General features: G+C 49.7%; 2 protein-coding genes across 9 annotated transcripts in view; one reads left to right on the top strand and one right to left on the bottom strand.

Annotated features, from left to right (window-relative positions):
* Positions 1–16263, bottom strand: part of LRWD1 (leucine rich repeats and WD repeat domain containing 1) — a 730516-nt gene extending 714253 nt beyond the window's left edge. For 2 of the 7 annotated variants that reach the window (XM_069614962.1, XM_069614961.1), the window contains exon 1: positions 14580–14688. The gene's annotated coding sequence lies outside the window, so the exon portion shown is untranslated. Of the gene's footprint in view, positions 1–13705; positions 13922–14579; positions 14701–16126 lie in introns of those variants that run through there. The other 5 variants (XM_069614964.1, XM_069614960.1, XM_069614967.1 and 2 more) reach the window with 5 other exon arrangements.
* Positions 15059–24440, top strand: part of ALKBH4 (alkB homolog 4, lysine demethylase) — a 111794-nt gene continuing 102412 nt past the window's right edge. The window contains exon 1 of one of the 2 annotated variants that reach the window (XM_069614970.1): positions 15059–15076. Coding sequence is in view for 1 of the 2 variants with exons in the window: in XM_069614969.1 (XP_069471070.1) it covers positions 15352–15471 (120 nt within the window). In the remaining variant the exon portion in view is untranslated. Of the gene's footprint in view, positions 15077–15150; positions 15472–24440 lie in introns of those variants that run through there. The other variant, XM_069614969.1, reaches the window with a different exon arrangement.

Genomic DNA, 24440 nt, shown 5'->3' with positions numbered 1-24440 from the left:
CATACAGGGTTTTCACATAGACAAGAGAAATGGCCAAAGACACTAGTGCTCAGCACAGCAGAAATAGGAGAGCTAGCACGAAAACCCACCATGATACAGGGAGCAGATGCGAAAGACAGTTTTATAATCAACATGTTCCTAGTGGGAGGGTACCACAAGATGAGACCAATAATAAATCTAAGATAACTGAACGTTTTTATAATATACAGACATTTCCAGATGGAGGGCATACACCCATGGGACATCTTTGAGAAAGGGGGCTGGCTAGCCAGGATAGATCTCAAAAGATGCTTAACTGACCAAACCTATGGCAGTAGAACAGCGAACATTTGAGATTTCGGTGGCAAGGTCAAATATAGGAGTTTACAACATGTAAACTCCTGGTTTACCCCAGAGTCAAAGTCAATTTGCGCTGAAAAAAGAAAATTTGAACCACTCTCGAAACATACCCCTTCCCCAGAGAACAAAAACAAACTTAGCCAACATCTCTGCTAAATACAAAGAAGAGATCATCCACACTAAACGTGTCGCCTTTAACAATCGAATAAACCAAGCTGGGGTCCAGCACTAAAGAGCTCTTCATCATCCTGAGAGAAATGGAGACTCCTAACTCTGACTCGTGCCTAAAAGACTGGTGCACCGACATTCAGAATGTGCTCTCTAACAAAATTGCCACCCTGCAGATAAAAATTGCTGACAAACGGAGTAACCTATCCAACCTGGCCGCTACTAAGCCAACTCAAATTCCGCTCTCTCAACAGTCCCAAAGCTGTACATTCTCTAATATATCGGTACCAGAGGTTCAAAAGATCACCACATCCCTGAAACCTTCAAGGTGCCAGGGAGATAGCTGCCTGGCACAGCTGATCAAGGATGCGGCCAGAGACCTGGCCCCATTCATAACCAAATTATTCAACGCGTCATTCTCAAGTAGTATGGTACCTAGTAACCTGAAGGAATCTTGGGTACTTCCACTGCTTAAAAAACAAACCTTAGACCCTACAAACCCAACTAATTACAGACCGATTACAACGCTCCCATTCTTGCTAAAAATCTTGGACAGAGTTGCATACCTACAAATCCATGACTATCTAGAGGCCAACAAGCTTCTGGGGAACCCGCCAATCTGGCTTCAGACCGCAACATGGGACTGAAACAGCCTTCATTGACGAGCTGAAAGACAAAGGAAGACTCCAAACACTTCTCCTCTTGGACCTGTTGGCAGCATTTGACCTGGTCGACCAAGGATACTCTGATCACCTTGCCACAGCGGCCCAGTTCTCCAAGACCGATATCACATGGATTCAATCCTTCTTAAACAATAGGACCATGCAAGTCTTCTCACCGTCTGCAGCAGCTGACCCCATTCCTATCACTTGCGGCGTGCCCCAAGGATCATGTGTATCCCCCACTTTGTACAATATTTTTACAAAGCCCCTGTTTGATTAACTGGACAGTCTGGGTGTCACCTACACAAACTACGCAGATGACAGATTCTCCTACCTCTAACAGGCATCTATGAGACAGATGTACGACTTGTGAACGAAATCAACACAATCATTCAGGCATGGATGGCCTCCCATGACCTCTGCCTGATTGACGACAAACTGAACTTCTCCTTGTGGGCTCTCCAACCAACCTAACTAAGATGATTCTGAAATATGCCACCTTTAAACATAGATGGGAACAACATTCCAGTAGCCAAAGATGTAAAAAAAACTCTAGGCTTCTATCTTGATGCCACATCTAACCTAAATAACAAGTGAACATGACTGCCACTGCCTACACGGTTAAGTTGATAAGGGCCTGTAGACCTATCAACAGAAAGCTGCCTCATTCTAGCAAGAGCACTCATATTGTCCAAACTGGACTATTGCAACAGTCTTTACTTAGGCGCCAATAAGGCTGTGCTCAACAAACTCTAAACACTGCAGAATAATGCCCTTAGAGCAGCATTAAATATACCTAGAAGAGAGCACATCTCAGCTATAAGACACCACAAATGGCTGTCCATAAAGGAAAAGATCGAACTCAAAACCTTGTGTCTCACCTTTACAGCTCTGAACCATACAGCCCCACCCTACCTCACTGAAAAATTCACCATGAAATCATCCATCCGGATCACTAGATCCTCCAACACTTCCTGCCTGGGGATCCCAAGATATAACCTAAAACGATCGGGGGGTGCAGTTTCCCAGTCATGGCCGCCCAACTGTGGAACACCCTCCTAACTGCTATTTAATCTATCCAGGTATTCTGCAACTTCAGGAAGAATGTCATTTCCTGGCTACTCAGTAAGAACTAGACAACAGTAACTATTAGCCATGAACTTCAGTCATGAATTCAGCCTAATAACCTGTATTCTTATCTCTGCCCCTATGTTTTCCATTCCCCTGTCTGCCCTCCTGGCACTGTAGTAATATACCGATGTAACTGTAACCTTACCACTGTACCCATGTCTGCAATCTCTACCTGTACCTGTAACTATCTGTACTTGACTGCAATGCCTTTGCATGGCCAATCTGTATTAATTATGTCCATGTCTCCAAATACTTACCTTGCTTTAAGGGCAGCCAGATATCGCTATAGAAATATAATAAACAAACATGCCTACCGTTTGGGCTAGCAACAGCCCCATGGTGTTTCACGAAAGTGATGAAACCAGTAGTAAACTTCCTGAGGGAAGGATGGGTCAGGCGGATTTTTAATCTGGACGACATTTGTATAATGTCTCAGGAAAAACGACTGATCAAAGAACAGGTGGACAACACCTTAGACCTCCTGCAGCAACTAGGGTTTATAACAAATTGGGAGAAATCAAGCCTGCAGGTGGAACAGAACATGGAATTTCTGGGTTTCAGAACAGATACAGCATGGGGGGGAACGTTAAACCTCCCTCTGAGGAAAGTAAACGATATCAAGAAAGATAAGGAACAAACTAGCGGCAGAGATGATAACTCAGAGCTAGCGAGACGACTGGCATTGTCAATAAAGGCCATCTTCCCAGGTCCGCTCCACTACAGAGCCCTCCAGAGACCTCAGGAGGGGCGCATCCTACGAGCACAGGATACCCCTTTCTCTAGAAGCAAAGGAGGAACTGGAGTGCTGGCTACAACACATGGATGCATATTTGGCTCATCCCCGGACCTAGTCAGAATCCGATGCCAACAGGTGGGGAGATCTGTTGACAGGGGGCAGATGGTCAGAAGAACAACCGCCAGATAGCAGGCTCTTTTGCAGTAAAATGTCGGACACAGGAGAGGGCATGACGTTGCATGCTCTTCAAGATGGACAACGTGTCAGCAATATATAAATAGACCAGGGGGCACAAAGTCAAGAATGTTAGCATTGCTAGCGGAGGAATTCTGGCACCTCTGTCTGCAGAGATATCAGTAACGGCAGAATATGTCACGCTGTTAGAACAAGATTGCCAACTGAAATTCCAGATTCCTTAGGTACATCAGCGATGGAAGCTGGACGAAAGTCTTTCAGATGGGGATGAGACGGGGTCCGGGCAGAACAGACCTCTTTGCATCGAGATTGAACAGGCAAATTGCTTGTTTCTTCAGTTGGAGACCAGACGCAGCGGCAGAAGCGACAAACTCATTCCTACAACAGTGGGGTCCGAGCAAGGAATATGATTTTCCTCCATTTATCGAGATTGCAAGGACACTGGCACAGGCGAGGAGATAGCAAGTATCCATAGTGCTGATTACGCCAGATCGGAGTCAAGCATGGTTCCCAGATCTGCTAGGGATGTCCCATGACAACCCAAAAGCACTATAAGGTTCGATCTAAAAGTTAGGGACCCCGCAGGGGGAGGTCATCCTCTGAAGACAGGCAGCCAATTACATTGAGTGGGCAATTTCAGAGGATCCTGGGCAAGGCCAGGCTTATCGGACGAGGCTGAGCAGATTATTGAAGAAGCCTGGGCGCCTGGGACAAGGAAATCATACCGAAGAGCTTGGTCAGGGTGGCACAATTGGTGTGTGGAAAGGAACGTGCATTCCACTGGAACAGATGTGGTACACGTATCCAATTTTCTGGCTCAGTTAGCAGCTTAGGGCAAAGCATATAGGACGATCAACACTGCTCATTCAGCTATTTCAGCGGGACATCCAAGAATACAAGGAATACCATCCTCTGATTTGCAGACTTTTCAAGGGGGTTAGAATAATTAGAGACCTCCCCCCCACACCTTCCCCACCACCCCCCGAGACAGAAGAAATACGATCAGTTATGGGACGTGGATAAAGTCCTAAGAAGTTCACATCATGGTCAGATAACGATGAGCTGACAAAGAAGGCGTTATCAGCCGAATTGGCTATGCTTCCATGCTTACTGTCGTGTAAGAGGGTATCAGATGTCAGGGCGCTAGAGATCAACAGGAAAACCTCATCTCCACAGGGAATGACGTTTGATATTGTGAAAAGGACGAAAACGGGGTTGAGATCAATATCATATGAAGCATTCCCAGATGAACCCAAGCAATGCATTTCAGTTTACCAGTCCATGACTATGGAATTGCGACCACGAGGGGTGACCCGGTTATTCATAGCCATAAGGAAACCTTTCGGGGCAGTGGCATCAGCTACGCTGCTATATGGATCCAGTGGGTTATATCCCAAGCGGGAGTAGATACAGATGGAGCACACTCAATGAGAGGAGCAATGGCCTCTAAGGCTTTTCAGGCAGGGGACAGACTGGAAGACATTATGAAGGCAGCAGACTGGTCGAAAGAATCGACTTTTCAAACTTATTTTAAGCCAGTGAAAAATTTGGCAACGTTGGTTGTAAGTAAGCTTTGAACAAGCATAATTCCAGCCTCTGTGTCTTTTCATACATACGTTAAAGAAAGTCATAATTCTATTAAAGACACAGAGGCGAACGATTACCCCACCCAGACATCGATGTCATGTATTGTTAATGAGATATTTTAAAATGGATACGTTTACAAAAGGATGAATCATTTGCATGTTCTTGCTCGTGTCGATTACCCACCCGTGTGCCAGAAGATTGAAATATGTTTTTTTCCTCTGGTTTTATGGCAGATAAAGCAACAGGATCATAAAGTTAATTTAAGAGCACAGTTCTACAGCATCTACCGATTGGTATACTACAGTTCTGAAAGGATCAGTGTTAGGCAGAAACCTGTGCAGTTCCCTTGGGGAACACTGCAAAAGATTTAAGACTACAGGTATAGCAGTAAACCCACTTGGTAGCAGTCTGTACCACCCAGATTTACCTGGTAGCTGTGGCTGAGCAGTCAGACTTCCCTCAAGAAGAGTTAGGCAGTATGCAAAGTATACACAATATGTACTCAGGCACAATAGCACAAGCAAACACTGACCAGAGCTTGGTTTCAAAAGTATATAGTTATTTATTTTTAAGAACACACAAATTGAAAACACTCTAGCAAAATATAATAAAACACTCCAAACACAGTTATATGGAAAGCAGTCCCAATCCTTATTCCTATCTAGACAACTCTAGGTTAACACCACATAATTAAAACAGAGGTGAGCGCTTAACGTTAGATGACACTCTAGTAGGTTAAAGAAGGGAGGGAAAAAGAGCAGAATTAGGATAAACACACCACTCTAAGGTCAAGAACACTTTTGGTAAGCTCAAAGAAGCACAAAGTCACAGGTGAGCAAAAGTCACTAAGCAGGGCCCACTCTTAGAGCAGACAGAGCGAAAACGTGCCCAAGATCACACAGTTGGTAGGGATTCAGAGTCTTGCAAAAGAGTTCGGAAAAGAGTTAGAGAGGCTCAGAAAGTTTAGCCAAAGTGTCCCAGGCAATCCCAGGATCGAAAGCCGAGGGCTAAAACTACCTCGTACAGTCGGTGGCAAGGGGAGCCAGGCGGAACACGGTACCTTAACGGAAAGGATCCTCCAGCGGGGGCAGTTGTTCCAGGCAGTGGCAGCAAGGCTCGACGTCAGTCAGGGGAGAAGAAGATCTCGCTGAAGAGCAGAAGAAGAAGGTCGTTGCACTGCCCGGGAAGAAACCAGCCGCGGAGTCCTCCGGTTAAAGGGTTGTACCGACTTTCGCAGTTGGGGTAAAAGTGGTGGGGTTCCGGTTGCCGGGGTGCTTGGCACTTGCAAGGCGGCCACGGGATACCTCGAAGAACGGAAAGAAGGTGAAAACTGGTTGTCCCCACCAGTCAAGGGAAGGAGCCACTCCGTTAAGAGTTCTCCTCGGTCGTCGGGAAAAGTGGTGAGATGGTTCAGCAGGGCTCCACCGGCGGTGTCGTCGTAGCAGATCAGCTCAGCTCGTCCCTCGTTGGATTCTTAGGTCCTGTGGCGACTTCTGAAGTTCCAGTCCCCAAAGCCCTGCTTTTATGCAGCAAACCCCCATTCACCCAGCCTAGCTGTCACTCAACCATGCTAAGTGGTGAGCCGAGGCCAATCAGGACGGAGTGCGACTTGAGTTACCTAGGTAACTCAGTTCAGGGTGCCTAAATCCCCCTCCACCCCTCCTAAGTACCCCAGACAGAGTGGCACCACTTTGGAGGGCTTCTGTGGAGAAGCCCGCCAAAAGTGGGACAAAGGGCTCCACTTTGGGTCAGAGTTACAGAGGCGAACGCCAACGCCATTTTAGTATCAAGTTTTGGCAAAAAATCCCAACCGGAGTTATAATAATAAATATATAAACCGGCGGTATGTTTAAGGCTACCGTAAATAAATAATTAAATGTGTTAGCCTAAAACAATGGGAAATCCCATAGGAAAATATTTGCGGTCGAATATAAAAAGTAGTTTCCACTGCCACCAGCCAAAACTCGATCAGGGGGGACGGAGACGTGCCCCCTCGACTAACAGACCCTGGGGCAATCGAATTGCCCCAGCCAGTACGTCCACAATATGATGGTTTGTACTGGTTCTGTTCAGGTCTTAAGACTAGTAAAGTCTTTGGTGACTTTACATGTCCTGGGAGACAGTAGTCAGTCCCAGGGTATGGAGTCTATGTTGGGGAGTCCCTAGGACACCCCTGGGTTACGGCACAGAGGGTGCTGTGTAACCCACATCCAAAAAATACATGAGGCCCTATGGAGTAAAAGACCCCATAGCCCATTCAACACAAGGTTTAACCAAGAAAACACACTTCAACATGCCCAAGAGTGAGGGTAAAAGAGTCTCACTCTTGGCAGGAGAAAAAAATAAACCCCAGAAATCCAGCAAAGCTGCTGGGGGACTCACTAGGTAGGGAAATTCAGCCTAAACAGAGAATTCTCCCTAACAATCAGCCAAAGAAAGGATTACATAAAATGGTGGACAGGATTTATAAAGATGGACAGAGGCGGTTTAAGTTCCCATGTTGGAACAACATTACGAACTACAAAAGACTCCAAACATATGGGGCCTGTAGTTTTCTCGCATTTGTAGGTTACTGTTATTGTTTGATGATGCTGCTCAAATAGTAAAGTTGAGAGAAAGCATAATCCTTCGCCTCCATGTCTAACAGAATTATGACTTTCTGTAACGTAGGTACGGAAAATATGATTTGTCCCCATTCTATTAATACTTTTAAGTGCAATTAACATTTCCTCTTAAACCTAGGTGGTTGAAATATTTCTCAGACACCCAACTACAATAAAGCCAAAAAGGAATACCTGGTGGTCAGAAGGTTTATCTACGGGACCCAATCTACACTTAGGGGTAAAATCATTAGCGCTACTGTACTGTCACCCAGTCTTTGTACCGAGGCCTCAAAATGTACACTCACCACTGGCTATGTATATCTGCGGAAAAGTGGCAATTGACTTTTTGTGCCTTCCTTGGAAGTTGCAGTTTTAAATATTGACTCCCTTTTGTACTTATAGAATCGAATACAGTTATTGTCTATTAATGTTGAGTAATCAAACTATGAAAAGGAACGTTTTTTAATAAAAAGAACCTGGGCATGGGGTTAGTAATTACTGGGAGGAGAGGCAAGATGAGAACCGTCAAGTGCAGATTGGGAGAACCCATTTTCTGTGTGCCAGTCAGTTTCATGATGAATTGTGCTTAGGGCACTCGGGGTACATGTTTGCTACTTGCAAGGTCTTCCCTAAAAGCAAAGATGGTTGTAACCCTTCTGGAGGGCTGTGTTTGTGACAAGCTGGTCGAAGAGCTGTAGAGTTCGAATAATTAATAGCACAGGGGAGGGGCGACCGCATATGATCACCTGCAGTGTGCGAGTGGCTACAATGGGGAGCAGGTTATGTTTAGTTGTTGGATTTGTACAAAGTGCACCACAAGAGAACCGAGATCTGTTTTGAGGCCCCTTAAGAACAAAGAAAAAAAGGGGAAGTGTGGACAGGAGGATACAATCGTTTGGGTTTACCATACAGAAGAGACGCAAAGGAAATGGGCTACAATTATTCCGATTCAAAAACATAATAGGCACCTTCCTGCGGAATCATGGCCTGCGGAATCATGGTCTTATGGTGTTTTTCCTGTCAGAAGCTCAGACTTAGATAAGTGGCTGGCTGTGTTACAAGGTAGAGGTGAAATTATGTAGTTATGCGGTCGTTGAAGTGTTTAGTGCAGACTGCGAACAATCAAGTATATAACGGATCAAGGAACACTGTATATAAAGCAGCAATCAATAAGGAGCTATATTACGCGCAGTACCAGCACCTTTCATTACAACAATGTGAGGGATTCTTTACTTTAGGTTTAACTGGACCGTACCTATGGGAAACCTATAGCACTCATTGGAGTATGGTGGTGTGCATAAGTGGACTTGGAGGGTTGATGACCAGAGCGGGGAGGTCTGGTACAATTACTTACTAATTGAAGAATATTAGCCATTTGGCGCATATAGTTTGCAAATAGGCAGTTGCAACTGTGTGTGGCTGGCCATTAGTTGTCAATACAAAGTACACGTGCAGTCATGATATGCACATATTCCAGGAAAGGCTAGCAGTGTGGATGGCCTTAGATCAGGGGTCTGCAACCTTTGGCTCCTCAGATATTTTGGACTACAACTCCCGTAATCCCTAACCTGCATAGTCAATAGCCAGACATCATGGAAATTGTATTCCAAAATGTCTGGAGCGAAAGGTTGCAGATCCCTGCCTTAGATAGTCTTTAGTCCCGTGCGCCAATTGATTACAGTTTGTTGGCCCTCAGCTTGCAAGCCTGTGCGCAAATGCTCTGATTACTTACCGGTAATCTTCATTACTCCTAGTCCTACTCTTCCTCGTCACAGTACTTACTTCATGAGGCACCCGCCTCCGACACAGGACCTTCTTCTATTTCTTTAAATCCCTATAACTCCTCCCCCACATCCATGTCACTCAGTTTCATATTACCAAGCCGGAGCATGGGACCTTCCCCGCAGGGAGGGTGAGGAGGGTCGTCAGTACTGTGACGAGGAAGAGTAGGACTAGGAGTAATGAAGATTACCGGTAAGTAATCAGAGCATTACCTCCACGTCCACTCTTCCTCGTCCCAGTACTTACTTCATGAGGTATACCAAAGCATCAACGGGGAAAAGGTCCCAATGAGACAGAGCCAAAAACAGTGCAGCAAAACACACCCACAATAACTCTTAAATCACATCCCCACAGCCAAAAAACTCCAACCACGAAGGAACCAACCCCCGAGTGGGAGAAACTCAACCCATAGCGGTTGATGAAAATGCCTAGACCAGCCAAGGCGGCAGCCATACAAATCTCTTGCAGAGAAAAACCCTCCTTACATCGGGCCAGGAAGCCGCGAAACCCCTGGTAGACCGCCCCTGATTGTGCGCAGGCACAGGCAGGCCAGAAGCCACATAGGCCCTAGAGATCACAACCCGGAACCACCGGAAAATGGAAACCACAGATGCGTTATGCCCAGCCCCAGCCAGACCACAAGCAATCAGAAGACTATCAGATTGGTGGAAAAGGCAAACCAAGCCAAATACTCCAACGCGTCCCGCCGGACATCAATGTTAAGCCGAGCCACCTCCTCAGGCGTTCTTGGATCATGAAAGAAGTCAGGGAGAACCAGACCCTGAGAGGTGTGAAACCCGAGAGACAACTGAAGGGAGAAACTTCGGACCACACCCCGGCACCACCGAGTCTGGCAGCACCCTCAGGAAAGGAGCGTGACATAAGAGAGCCCCAATCTCCCCAAGCCTACGGGCAGAAGTGAGGGCAATAAGAAAAGCAGATTTCAGTGTAAGATGTTTGATATCAATCTCGGAAATGGGCTCAAAAGGAGGCCCGTGAAGGAACCGTAATACAAGAGGGAGATCCCAAAAGGAAAACCCTTTATCAGCACAAGGAAGGGAAGAAGAAAAACCCTGGATCAACTTCCCCACCAACACCTCCCCATCCAAGTGACCGTCAGAGTCCCCCAAAAGGAATTTCATGGAGGCCCGCTGAGAGCGAAGCCTGGAAAAACTGCCAGGCCCCTGTCAAAACCCCTCCTGGAGGAACCGAAGGATAGCAGAGGCCAGAACGCAGGGGAGGGATCTCAGACTGCCCATACCAGTCTCGGAAATGGCCCCAATGTCTGCCTAACACCTTCAGAGTGGAGGGTCTAAGAGCATCCATTTGGACTCAACTACAGGATCTGAGAACCCCTGAGATATCAACCTAGACTGAGCAATAGCCACACCGCCCATTGCATCCGGTGGAATTCTAACCGCAGATCCCCTTGAAGGGGACACGGCCACCTCGGAATCAGCCAAGGTTCCTAGGAACGAAGCTCCAACAGAGAGGGGAGCCAACTCCAGCGGCACCAGAACAGAGCTAACAACAACACAGTCACCCTGGACACTCAGATGCACCAAACCACCCGGGGCAGAAGGGGAATAGGCGGAAAGGCATAAAGGAAAACCCCAAGGCCACTGTACAGAGAGGGCGTCCATCCCCCAATCCCCTCAACATGAAACCGAGAGCAGAAGAGGGGAACTTCTGCTGAGGCCGGGGATGCAAACAGGTCTAGAACCAAGGACCCTAAACTGACACAGGTCACCGCAAAGACCTGGGCCAACAGGACCAGTTCTGCAGAGGAGTGAAAACCGGCGTCTGAGAAGATCCGCTTGAACATTGTCCACCCTTCTGATACGTGAGGCCAGCAGATACACCAGATGAGATTCCTCCCAGGTGCCTATCAGCGCTGCCAGAGCATTCAAGGAACAGCCGGAACCCCTTTTGCAGTTCACATATGCCAAGGCCGTCGTATTGTCCGATCGGACCAAAAACCGCCGACCGTCAAGCAACTCCTCGAAGTACACCAGAGCTTGCACAATGGCACACCTCTTGCCAATTGGATGATCACCGGCTCTCCCCAGATCTCACAACCCTTGAGCTGAGAGGACCCCCAATGTATACCCTTTCTGCTGGTGTTGGTAGTAGGAGAGGTCACAGGAGGAAGGACCATGCACACCTCAGCCTGTAGACCTGAAACCCCCCGCCACCATAGCAGGGACACTCGCAGCGCTGGGGACACTGAAAACAAAACTACGAAAGCCGAGATGTCGGGAGCCAGTGGGAGAGAGTATAAGACACCAGGAGACGTAACCGAAGACAGGCTCAAGGAACTGGAAAACATGCAAGACGCCACGTGCCCCGTAACTTCAGCAACAGGTGAGTCGAGACATACTGCCTTCTGAGAACCCAGCCCAGAACAGCCAGCAAGCGCCCCCCCTGCACAACATCCAGAGTACGCTCTCCCCAGACGTCCGGACAAGCAGTGCAGGGTCTTGAGACCCATAAGCAGGTGACACATCCTAGAAGGCATAGGGACCAGGAACACCCGCAAGTAGAAAACTTGACCCTGAACAGGGAGAGGAACGGGCAAGACGGTAACCCACAACAACCGCTCGGAGAGAACGGATCCCATGGCCAACTACTTGGACCGTGAGCTGGGTACCAAAGTCCTAACCATGCAAACCTGGACAGGAGGAGACAGGAACGGCAACTGATACCCCCTCCAGAAGGAGCCCATTACCCAGGAAGCCGAACCCCACCGGTCCCATACACCTCCGAGAAGATAGAGACGAGGAGCCAGGGAAAACCGCCAGTCACTGCACTTGCACCAGAGGGAAATCACAGGACGTTGAAACAGGCCTGCGCCACAATATAACAGCATGCTTGTCAGCCCACAAAAAGATTTGACCTATCAAAAGGAAGATACTGGACAGGCCAGAAGTCCAGCAGACTATGGCCCCCTCAGCCGACAGAGGAGCCACCAGGCTGGCGTCAAAAGGGCAGAGTACTGTCACAAAGCGGGGCAAAGCAATCCATCCCGGATAGCCGACATCAAAGGCAACCCCCTACCTGAGGTATGCCTATACTGGAAAACCCACTGAAGTGACATCCCCCTCCACCGGCACCAGGGGCTCTGAGAACCCCTCTAAGCACAGACATGTGCCACCATGTGCCCTATCACTTCCCACAAGTCTGAGAGGAGGCGTGAAAGCAACACGTCAGCACCGGAGGACCTAGGGCCTAAAAGAAGAGACACTGGGAACCCCCTGCATGGCCGTTACTTCCATGATCATTTTCCATAATCCCATGCCGGACAAGGGAAAAGCAAATCAACTCCTTTGACTTTCCCTTGCGCAGTTTAGAGGAAGAGGACAGGACAAGGAGTCTGCGTCCATAGCTAGCACAGACCCAAACACACCACTAACACACCACATGACTGAGAGGTGGTTTGAGCCCTGTATCCAGTAGCTGGTAGCCCCATGCTCTAAATCGTTCCAATGCATCGGTCTAGGAAGGATGAAGGACCGAGTCAGCACCGCTGAGACTCGAACCCGAAGTGTAGACTATGCCAGGCCGGTACCCTTCCGGCCGCTTGCAGATGTGTCCAAAATCTGCGCCGTATTCACAGGCAGCACGCAAGGAATGCAGCCAACATCCGGTGCATACTGGGCTGTGTGTGTCTGAGGAGCTGGTGGTATGTGACATGTCTGTGACAGAACAGAGCCCCGCACTTTCAAATACTCTGTCACAGTCACCCCACGACAAGAAGCAGAGAGTCCTCACAACAAAAAAGGAAGGCTAGCCCATACTGCCAAGTGCTTGCCATCATTTCCAATAAAGATGTGTACACAGAGCACGAGGTAACGGCCTTTCAAAGGAGTCAAGATGGCCATACCAGCAAGAGAGGGGAAAACATCAAGCACAGTCCTCCCCTCTCCTTACCTTCCCCCAGAGAATGCAGCTGACATCCGGTGCATCCTGGGCCGTGTGTCTCTGAGGAGCGGGTGCTATGTGGCATGCCTGCGACAGAACAGAGCCCCCGCACTTTCAAATACTCTGTCATAGTCACCCCACGACAAGAAGCAGAGAGGCCTCACAACAAAAGGGAAGGCTTAGCCCATACTGCCAAGTGCTTGCCATCATTTCCAATAAAGATGTGCACACAAAGCACGAGGAAAACGGCATGTTGAAGGAGTCAAAATGGCCATACCAGCAAGAGAGGGGAAAACATCAAGCACAGTCCTCCCCTCTCCTTACCTTCCCCCAGATAATGCAGCCAACATCCGGTGCATCCTGTGCTGTGTGTGTCTGAGGAGCGGGTGGTATGTGACATGCCCGCGACAGAACAGAGCCCCCGCACTCCCAAAGACTCTCTGCCACTGTCAACCCACGACAAGAAGCAGAGAGGCCTCACAACAAAAGGGAAGGCTAGCCCACACTGCCAAGTCGAATCAAGATGGCCAAAACAGGAGGAGAGGGGAAAAACACCAAGCCCAGTCCTCCCCTCTCCTTACCTTCCCCCGGGCCGTGCAGGACCCGGGACACAATGCTCACGCTGCGGTCCGGAGCCCAGCAAAGAACCGAGCGAGGCAATCCAGCTCAACTGTGACCCCAAGCCCCGCAGGGGGCCCAGGAGCAGTGCCGCACCTGAGGGAGCCGAGGGCCCCGCCACACAGCCCCCCCCCAGGGGGCCAGCAATCGGTGCTCCCTGGTGCCCCGCACCGGGAAGAAAAAGTCCAACCTGCCGGAGGCAGGAAAAATTTAAACTGAGTGACATGATGTGGGGGAGGAGTTATAGGGATTTAAAGAAATAGAAGAAGGTCCTGTGTCGGAGGCGGGTGCCTCATGAAGTAAGTACTGGGACGAGGAAGAGTGGACGTGGAGGTAATGTTGTGTTTGAGGTCTTCTTCCCTTTAGTTGGTGTGAGTGAGGTATGGAACGTTGCTGTGGAATGTTCTTATGTGATGTGCCTGTGTGTTGCACAGAGGTCAGTTGGCGCTTGGAGGGGGCCGGTGGATGTCTCCCAGTGCAATGGAAGACTTGCCTTTCCTCTTGTGTTTACCGCATGTGATCGACCTAAGAACTAAGTAAAGCGGTTTACTTACCCACACGTGACTCGGCGAACGTGTTCATAACGAAAACACAATTTATCAACAAACTTGACCATTTGGTCTCATGAGCAGCATTTTGGAACTTTTTCGTGCAAAGCACTCTAGAAATTGTAGTCATAGTTTTGTCATGGTAACTCTAGAACTACACACGTTTCGAGGTGTAAAGAAAAAAACCTTCAGTGAAAATGGAACGGGGCAAGCAGGCATTTGTACCGGAGAAACCATATCGGGAAGTAGATAACATGTTGATATGCTTATGTCACGTGAACCTACTCACCCCAGGTCTCACGGTTCCCAGTCCAGAACCTGCCACATGTAATGATTTACAAATCCCCCGCTTCAGGCACCCTTTAACCCGCTGACACTTAAAACATCAGTGCTAAAGAAGGCATTTTATTGGGTCACGGTTCTATGGAGAAAGATAACGGACAAACCTCATGCGCGAACCCGTTTATTTAAGTCGATCTGGCAGACATGTTGTAATGTCATCAAATCCCGGTTCGGCTGCCTAAATAATTGCATTACTGTAAAACTGAAAGGAATATTCTATTTCGTTTATGATTGTGAAATAATAAAATGGCTATGGACTTGGACCACAATTGGGCGGTTTCGGCATTTTTCAACCTATTGGCTAATATCCGCAGCGTTCTCTAAGAATTACACAGGTCTCCATTAAGCACTATCGTCCTTCTTCTATGTTTTTACGACTCATACACTTCTTTCCCGTTGAGGGGCACTGAATAGAAAGAGTTGGAAACTCAATATGTACTAAAGGTAAAGCCGGCGGCCATCTCGGTCTGAAATGATTTTAAAATTTGCGAGAGGAAATACGACAGGAAACGTTCAAAGAAAGTCTCTCAAACAATTATCAAAGATAAAATGATCCTTGGTGCGGTAAAAAAACAAAAAACGGAAGTTTCTACAACATGAGCAAATTCTTAATTGCATTGATTCCTTTCAGAGTCTTCAGTAAAACTAATATGACGTCAGTCGAGCAAGTACTTGCTAATAGTAGACTAGAGAGAACTTTGGCTCCGTAAATCGTCTTTATGGCGGATCCCACCTTTACTAAAGAGCGCCTAGGATGTGGTTGTAAGGGTATCCGATCTTGCTTACTGTGCGAGCCGCAGAAGGGCTGCGGCGGCAGGCAGCTCAGCCCCGCCACACAGGTAATGTGTTATTTTATAGTACTCTTTTACAGGAACACTACAATCGGGTGTTACGCCTTTCTTCCCATACATTCTCGCAGCTCGGAGAGAGAATGTTTGTATTATTTGTTTTTTTTAAATGCATGTCACGTTTGTTTGGGTATTTAGCATGTCGCAGCGTGAACATTTTGTCCTGCACAGGCACGGTTGAAATTGCTACTTCTACCTCTGTCCCTGAAGCTTATGTCTCTTTTTGCTCCTGTGCCTCGATCGGTTACTGCCTCGCGCTCAAGCCAGCGTGTGTTTCGTACTGGACAGTTTCACGGCTACATAACTCCCTTTATTCAAATAACCGGTGAGCCCAAGAGGTTGGTGACTGACCCCATCATCCAACTCCCATGTACCACACGAAACATTTGTTTTGAGTGTTGGCAATAAAAGGCCGTGGGGTTTTTATTGCACATCATTGTTACGGCCGTGGGTAGGCCTGGAATGCTGGTGGTACAGCAATAAATACGCAGAGCGTATCTGAACACGTCTTTCCTTTATTGAACCTCCCATCTCTCTGCCCTGCCCACGCCCGTTCCCCGTCACTTCCTCTCCCTTCGTCTGCCCCCCCATGTCCACGAAGCTGTCAACATGACACCCCCCCCCCTTTTTTAAACAGAGACCAGACCTCCATAACAGGTGTCCGTCCAGCGGGTTACGCCAACCCATTTCCTCAATCCACCGACGAGGCCGGGTCCTTGCTTTCTGAGGGTGCGTGCTGACTTGCACGGGAGAGTTGCTCTCGCTCTCACCCAGCGCCGGAACATCCTGATCAGAGTCATCATCATTGCAATCTCCTTGATAATCGTCCTCCGACATATAGTCAACAGGTGGGATCACTCGCCCACTCAACCTTCGGGATACTAGCGATGGGATTCCCTAAAAGTGCGATGAATTTCAGATGACCGCTCCTTCGGGTCCCTACGCAGTGATCATGGAGCCTTTGTTCTGGGTAACCAACAGGGGTTCCTCCTGGAAAAGGGATGTGTGCTTATGAGTCTGAGACTGCTTGACTGCAACGATATCGCCTACTTCAATGTGGGGCTGTCTTGCTCCTCTGCGGGTGTCGGCGTACTCCTTCATGCATGCAGCTCCGTCTCGTTCACGCATTTCCTTGTCCCCTCCAGGGGGTCCGTTACCTAGCGGGGCTTGTCGGAGACGAGTTTGTATGTTTCTTCCAAACATTACCTCTGCAGGTGTCCTCCCAGTGGTGCTGTGTGGGGTGACTCTGTAATCTCGCATCAGTTGGTTTAGTACTTGCTCGAAGGGTTGTCCAGTGAGCTTAGCAATTTGGAGCGCCCGCTTTATATTGGCCATGAAGCGCTCGATCATGCCATTCCTTGCGGCCATAGAGGGGTTATCTTGCGATGGTGAACCCCCATGTAGTTCGCAAACTGGGTGAACTGATGCCCGCTGAAGGGTGGTCCATTGTCTGTCTTCAATATCTTGGGAATGCCATACGCAGGGAAGATGCAGTCAAGGGCGGGGATGACATGGTGAGCCACTGTCGATGATATCATTTGGACTTTCGGGTATCGCGAATACACGTCCATCACTTTCAGGATATACTTTCCCCCTTCAATGGTCCCAAAGAAATCAGCCGGCACAGCTTCCCAGATCCCTTGAAGTAGTTCAGACATGTTCATTGGCTGTGTCGATTGGGGTAATGAGGCTACACATGGGACAATCGGCCAGGGCGTCCTCTACCATCGCGTCCATGTTGGGGAACCAGGTTTTCTGCCTAAGCATGCGTTTGGTCGAAACCATTCCCCTGTGGTTTTCATGGGCTCGATGATTCTTGCTCTTAAGGATCGTGGAATCACCAACTTGCAGTCCTTCAAGAGGATGTGATCATCAAACAGGGCTTGCTCCTCTTTCACCTGGATGAGCCTTTCCACATCCTTCTGTACGAGATCTCCGGCTGCTCTTCCTCTGTCCTTGGCCCTCCTCCACATGCCAGAGACAAGACCTCCACAGACTATCTGACAGGCCAAGTATCTCTCTGTCTCTCGTGCTATGATATATGTGTCGATTCCGTCCGGAGTGGTTTGATGTATCAGATAGCGGAGGTATCGGTCTGCTACTGAGGGTTCTGGTGCACACTTTTGCCCCCGCACCGCCTCCCGGCGTCGTCTAGACAGAAAGTCCGCCAGGTTGTCACCTTTTCCAGGGCGTTGAACGATTTCAAAGTCTTAGTCTTGCAACCGTAGCCCCCATCGGGCGATACAGGGTGGCATTTTTGCCTGTGGATTGCCATATAGGAACAGAAGAGCCTGGTGATCGGTAACAACCTTGAATGGCTTCCTGTACAGGAACAGGTGAAAATGCTTGCACGCCCACACTACTGCAAGCCCCTTCTCACCCTGTGAGTATGCCTGTTCAGTGACCGAGAGGCTCCGGCTAGAACAATGTACTTCTGTGAGGGGTCTCTGGGATCCATCTGGGCCAGTATGGCCCCCAGACCCACATGGCTTGCGCCCACCGTCTAGTTCATTTTGTCGACCGGGGTCGTAGTAAGACATATTTTCCGCCTTGGATACTCTTTCTCTGATGGACTCGAAGGCCTTCTGGCAATCTTCCGTCCATTCGAAGGAGGCATCCTGGCGAGTCAGCAGTCGTAGTGGTTCGCTCACAGAGGCAAAATCCTTTATGTAGCGCGTGCAGTAACTGGCCAGCCCTAGAAAAGAGTTCAGTTCTGACACGTTAGCCGGGGGCAATGTTTCATTCAGTGCGGCCACTTTCTCCGGGTCCGGCGTCATGCCTGTTTCGGAGAAGATGTGTCCAAAAAATCTCAGCGTGCTCTTCCGGAACTCACACTTGTCACGGTTGAGTGTGATGTTGGCGGCTTCCAAAGCATTGCACACCTTCATCAATGCCTCATCATGTTTATTGATGTCCGTGCCGAATATCAAGATATCGTCACTGTAGTTTAGACAGTTCGGTATATGTTTGATAACGTTGTGTACCTCGGCCTGAAAGATCTCAGCGGCTGAGGACATCCTGAAAACTTAGCCTTTTGTAGCAAAATAAACCCAGATGGGTGACAAAGGTGGTGATGTTCCTGCTCTCGGGACTCAGTACAAACTGATAGTACCCCTTCTGCAGGTCTAGCTGGCAGAACACCTTGGCTCCATTCAGTAGGTGAATCATGTCTGTGATGCGGGGGGCCAGGTGTCGCTCCCGCAAGATGGCTTGATTTGGGCGCCGCATGTCCAAGCAGAGCCTGATGGCGTCCAACCTCTTCTTGGGAACGGGCACTATGGGGGATACCCAGGTGGTGGGGCCTGTGGCGGGCTCAATGATGTCCTGCTCCAGGAGTTTGTTCAGCTCGTCCTCAACCTTCCTTTGGATATTGACCGGGATCTCTCTGTAGTGTTGCGCTATCGGGCATATGGACTCGGCTATGTGCAGCTTGATCAGCCGTTTTTTTTAGCTTACCAATGCCCCTGAATATCCTGGGATACAAATTGTTGACCATCTCAACTAGGTCAATGTATTTGTGGACCATGTTATACAGGATGTGGATAAGGCCCATGTCAGCCGCTGCTTTAAAGCTGAGGACACATCCACTATCGGTTTCCGTGGCCAGGACATGAATGGGAATCTTCTTCTCGTGCCCTTTGTATTGGCACAGACCCTAAAATTGACCTTTGCACCTGAGGGGTGCTTTGGCGGGGCTCAACTTCGGTCTGTGGGGTAGCTCTTTAAAGATGTTCTCGCTGACTACATTGACGGTAGCTCCAGTATCAATCAAGAATTCGGTGGGCTGTTCATTCAGCTTAATGATCAAGGTGGGGCTGTGAGCGGTGGCAGTGGGGTTTCCGAGGGCGGAAACATACGCTTTCTTTCTTTGGTCACTCCCTAATGGACTGGGGTCCGAGTCTGACTGAGATTGTTCCACCAAATAACGCACATGGCGCCGAGATCTGCGTTCTGGTATGCCGCGCATGACATTCCTCCGGCTCTCTCCATTCTCTCCGAGGTCTGTCTTCACCAGAGTCTCTTTCCTTTGCTTCGGAGAGTGCTTGACTCAGCGCTGCATGGGGGCTTCTGCTGGGGCATGGGCCAGAAGGCACGCTACTTCTTGCTTTGGGCCTCGGTGGCGGATCTCTGGCTCGATCTCTTCCTTTATCGCGGAACAATTTGCAGACCGACTTGAAGTTTCCTTCTTCGCCACATGACTCACAGCACTGGCCAATGGCAGGGCATGTGCCATCGTGTGGGTACTCAAACCCGCACCGCTAGCAGAAGAGTTTGTCGGCCTTTCTCTCCAGCTGGAGTCGGTGAATGCTTTAGATCAGTGTGGCATTCCCAAAGCTCTCCTCCTGTGAATCAATGGCCCTTTCGACCCGCGCCAGGGCCAGTATTTCTTCAAGTGTGCGGGTCTTTTGTAGAAGTTTGCTCCTGAAGGTCTGCGATTCACACCCCGCTATGATCTGGGATCGCAAGGCCTACGTATTTGAGTAGTTGGCAAAGTCACAGTGTTTTAACTTGGTGCGCAGGTGCATTACATAAGCGTCCATCGTCTCACCCGTGATCTGCTTGGTGCTGTGGAAGAGATGCCTCTCATAATCCACGTTGGTGTGGGGGGGTGAAGTAGGCCACCAGGGCGTCTTTAAAGTTCTGGATGAGGTCAATGGAGTCCGGGGGCATCTCATCTATGATGTCTCGGGTGGCGGTGCCCACAGCCAGCTTCAACAGACATATTTGTCTTGCATCTGCGATGGGCCCAGTGACCCCCATGTAGAGATCAGAATCTTGTATCCACTTGGTCCACCTGGGACCCATATAGCTGGTGTCGGTGACGTCAAAAGCACCTGGCATCAGGGCTGCCAAGGTGTCCGGTAATCGATATGGTGCCTGATCAGGTGCCTGTTGACCTGGTGCTGGTGGTCCATTGTCTTGGGGGTTGTGCCCCTTGGTTGACGTTTTGGCCAGACATGGTTGGCGCAGGTTCTCTGGTGAGAGGATGGCCTTACAGTGCTGTTGTCTGCACCCTGCGGTGGGACTGACTGTCCTTGGTCTGTGATCTTGGTGGGCTCACCTCGAGCCCTGATGGCCCCTTTCTGTGGGCACGAGCACCATCAGTGGGATGTGGGACCTTTTATGGCAGGTCCTAAGCTCTTCTCCCCTCTTGGGGGCTTCCTCCAGCACGATGGCCGCCTCCTAAATGCACAAGCACCATCTGCTGATTGAGAACATGGGCAGGGCCTGCTCCTGGGCTTACCGCGTGAATGGATGGTCTTTGATTCGCCTGCCCGTCGTCTGGCGTAGTGAGAGTGAGTCACTGCCGTGGACCGGGATCATCTGCAGCCCTCCGGTGCACGTGGGACTCCTCCCCCATGGTCTCCTCTGCTACTATCCCTTATCGCCGCCGCGGCCCGGGCGAGCAGCGTGCACTACGCAGGTGGGGGCCGGTTCAGCCCCTCCCACCTTCCGAGGCTTATCGTGGGTCCTGCCGTGTCCTCGCTACAGGACCGCAGAGAGTGCCTCGCCTCTGGGCGAGTGCAGGAGCGGTGACGGCGTCTCACCAGCTGACAGCCTCCAGGCTGCCCACCTCGTCGCCAGTGTTACGGCCGTGGGTATGCCTCGAAGCTGGTGGTGCAGCAATAAATACAGACATGGAGCATATCTGAACACGTCTTTCCTTTATTGAACTTCCCATCTCTCTGCCCTGCCCACGCCCCCCCCCATGTCCACGAAGCTGTCAACATGACAATCATTACGTAATAATACAGCAAACAATCATCATCATCATCATCATAATAATATTACATAATGTGTACTTTTGGGCACAAGGTTACGCCCTCAGGCCAGTGTTGCCTGCTTGGTCCCACGACAATGTGGGCCCATATGTTGCACTGTTACCTCTTTTCCTTCTTTTTTCCCTTTTTCTTGGGTGGGAGGGTGCTTGGGGAAACTAAAAAGTAAACTGCGCATGCAGGATACTTGTTTGGTGCTCCATGCAGAGTCCCAAACTGAATGTGCTTTCTGGCTGCTACTGCAGCTCCTTATAGTGGCCATGGGCTAGCCCCAGGCTTTTGTCTGCCTGTGTGGGGGCTTTGTTCAGCCCCCCCGGCCGGCTGGTGCCGATGGCATTTCACACCTTGGGGTGCCCCTTTGTCCCTACCTGGGTGTTTCCTGCTTCCCCTGCCCTTGGGTGCTTCTCTCCACCTTACAGTCCTAGCAGTGGTGGTGTTCCCACCTATCCCCTCATTCTGCCTGGCTCCAGGACTCTGAGGAGAGGGTGTTCTGTTTCTACTTTCCAAAACCACTGACTGGTGCTTTCCCAACCAGTAAGTTGTCCGTCGCCCTATCTTGCCCTCCTTGGGCCACCGGTTGCGTGGTACCCCCTCTGCAGCGCTGTCTAAACCACATTTTAAAAAAATTATTTTCTCATGATACTTGTGTATTCGTGTACTTTTATTAGATTGGGCATGGCGCTCTCCATCTCGAATGGCATGCGCCGACTTGGGGCATAGTTCTTTGAGTTATTTCCATTTGCAGCAGGTTTGCCCGCTGGTGGCACATAGGGCAGGTGCTAGGATTTGCGGGGCCCTGTGTGGCAAAAGATGAGTGGGCCCCTAATTTGCATGAATAGTGACATCAGTGATATGACAGAATGAGTCATTAGTGTTAAGGGGCCGGCCAGTCCGGTCCCGAGCTAATCCGGGCCCAGACACAACACACAAAAGGACCACAGCCAGGCCATTACTGGTGGATTAACTGTCGCACGGACGGTCTTGCATGCCTTTTTATTAACTTGATGAAGCGTGTTGCCACACACAGGACTTTGGCACGAGCCCCAGAGGGGCTTAAGTCACAACATCCCCATGTGAAGCGTAAATGTTCAAACAATGAAAAGCTGCAACACGCTATGGGAGGTGGAGTGCGTGCATGGCAAAAACTTTACATTACTTATAGCTACAAACAAACTAAGCACACTAAGATCAGACAGGTGGTTACAATTTTATTAGTCCTTGCATTTGGAGCAAACCGGTAATGCCGCATCGGGGGGCCATGTCGGCTGCAGTTCATACGGTGGTGGCAGGGGTGGTCCGTTGGCCACGTTCCAACTTCTCCAGTACAGAGCAGCAGGCAGTGAATTTGTGAAGGGCCAGCTACAGGCATAGGTCAGGATCTCTCACATGGTCCACTTTAAGCACCAGAAGAGCTGCAGAACAGCAGTTTCCAGTACCCATCATTCTCCGTCGTGCTCTCTCTTGCGCAAAATTCTTTCTCTTGGCCTTGTAGTGCGGGGCGGCATTCCAGTGTCTCCCTCAGGCATGAGTGTCTGTTGTTGGTCCTGTTCAGGCTCCCCCCGGGTGGGGACAACTTGATGTTAGCAGACTGGTGCCTTGCTCTTTTGCTGTGTCCTCCCTCAGGAGGGAGATGGGGGTGGCAGCATGTCACTCGCCTCCATATAGGCCCAGCCACATGAGCACCCTCTTCGTGGAGGGCCGCGGCTGGGTCAGTAGCAGCATGATGGTGGGTCAGTCAGCAGGGTGGCTGTTCCTCAGGTGGGAATGGTGGGGGCTGCAGGCTGGCCCCCCTGACACCACCCCAGGCGAGAGGGAGAACGCATTCCGGTTGGCGCTTATTACCTCTCCCCGATTCAGGAGATCTTTGTGACTGTCAGGGGCTGGGGTAACAGCAGGCAACAGGTGTCATCTGTGCCACTTCAGGCTCCCCAGGTAAACAGGAATTCCTCACCTTCAAAGTGCTAGCGGCGGATGCTGCACAGCCTCCTTTTCTCTCCCCCCTGGTGTGAGTCATTATTTTTTTTCTTTATTATAACGGAGGCGGACCCCGCCACGCCAATGATGTGCTCTCCCTGGGCGGGTGCTAGCAGCGGTGCCTCGCCACACTCAGCCTCCCTCAGGTGGGAGTTTTCTTTTCATGTCCATGTGGCGTGAGCTATGGGACTCACCCATGTGGGAGTGTGGGGCTGCATGTTTTGGCTGTGCCACGTGTTCCCCTCTCAGGCCAGAGGCGAATTAGGCTTCAGGCCATCCGGGTCACAGCACATCCTTTCTCCCCTGCAGGACTCGGATGGCAGCGTTGCTGGGTCGCACCATCGCTGCCAGTTGGGAGTCCTCAAAATTTCAGCGGTGGACTGCCGCCCTCACTCTTTCCCCAGGTGGGCCGGAGTTTGCAGCAGACTCGTCCAGCTGCAGGCCACCCCCACAGATATCATGCTACCCCAGGCGGGAGCACGTCATGCACGCGCCGAGGACCGGCTGCAGCACGGGGAGTCACAACCTCGTCATTAGTTGTTGTGGGACCGGCCAGTCCAATCCCGAGCTAATCAGGGCCCCCACACAACACACGACAGGACCATACGCCAGGCCATTACTGGTGGATTAACTGGCGCACAGATGGCCGTTCGTGCCTTTTATTAACTTGGTGACATGTGTCACCACACACGTGACTTTGGCACGAGCCCAGGAGGGGCTTAAGTCACAACATTTAGTACACAAAGGTATCATGGCAAGTTAAATTAAATTAAAAACATGTTTCCGTGCATAAGGTAGTAGACAAATACACTGTGACAATCAGTATATGAATTGCTGATCTTAACATTTACCTATGTGGCAATAGTGAAGCATTTTTTGAAGTAGCAGACCGCTAAGTACCTTGGACAGACTTCTCATTTTGGCAGTTAAGGCATAGTGTGTTAAAAGTTGAGGGAACACTCACTTTGGTTAAGTGGCGAAGGCCGAATTTGAGAGCAGTCTGCAATTCGGGAACTTGAACACATCTCTTCCCAGATAGAAATACTGTTTGCAAAAGGTCTTTCAAAACTTTGATTTATAAACACCATCTGTGCAAGGCATTGCAAAAATATGGCGATTGTGTTTTGCTAACTGAAACCAACGCCTGTTTTTGCAGTAGTGTCACCATTTATTTTGTGTGTACATTTTGGTATATTCAAATTAGAA

The sequence above is a fragment of the Ambystoma mexicanum genome, chromosome 9 (genome assembly GCF_040938575.1).
Source record: "Ambystoma mexicanum isolate Mex_15411 chromosome 9, UKY_AmexF1_1, whole genome shotgun sequence".
Classification (NCBI taxonomy): Eukaryota; Metazoa; Chordata; class Amphibia; order Caudata; family Ambystomatidae; genus Ambystoma; species Ambystoma mexicanum.
The sequence above is the reverse complement of the archived record's forward strand: the minus strand, read 5'-3'. Positions and strand labels throughout refer to the sequence as shown.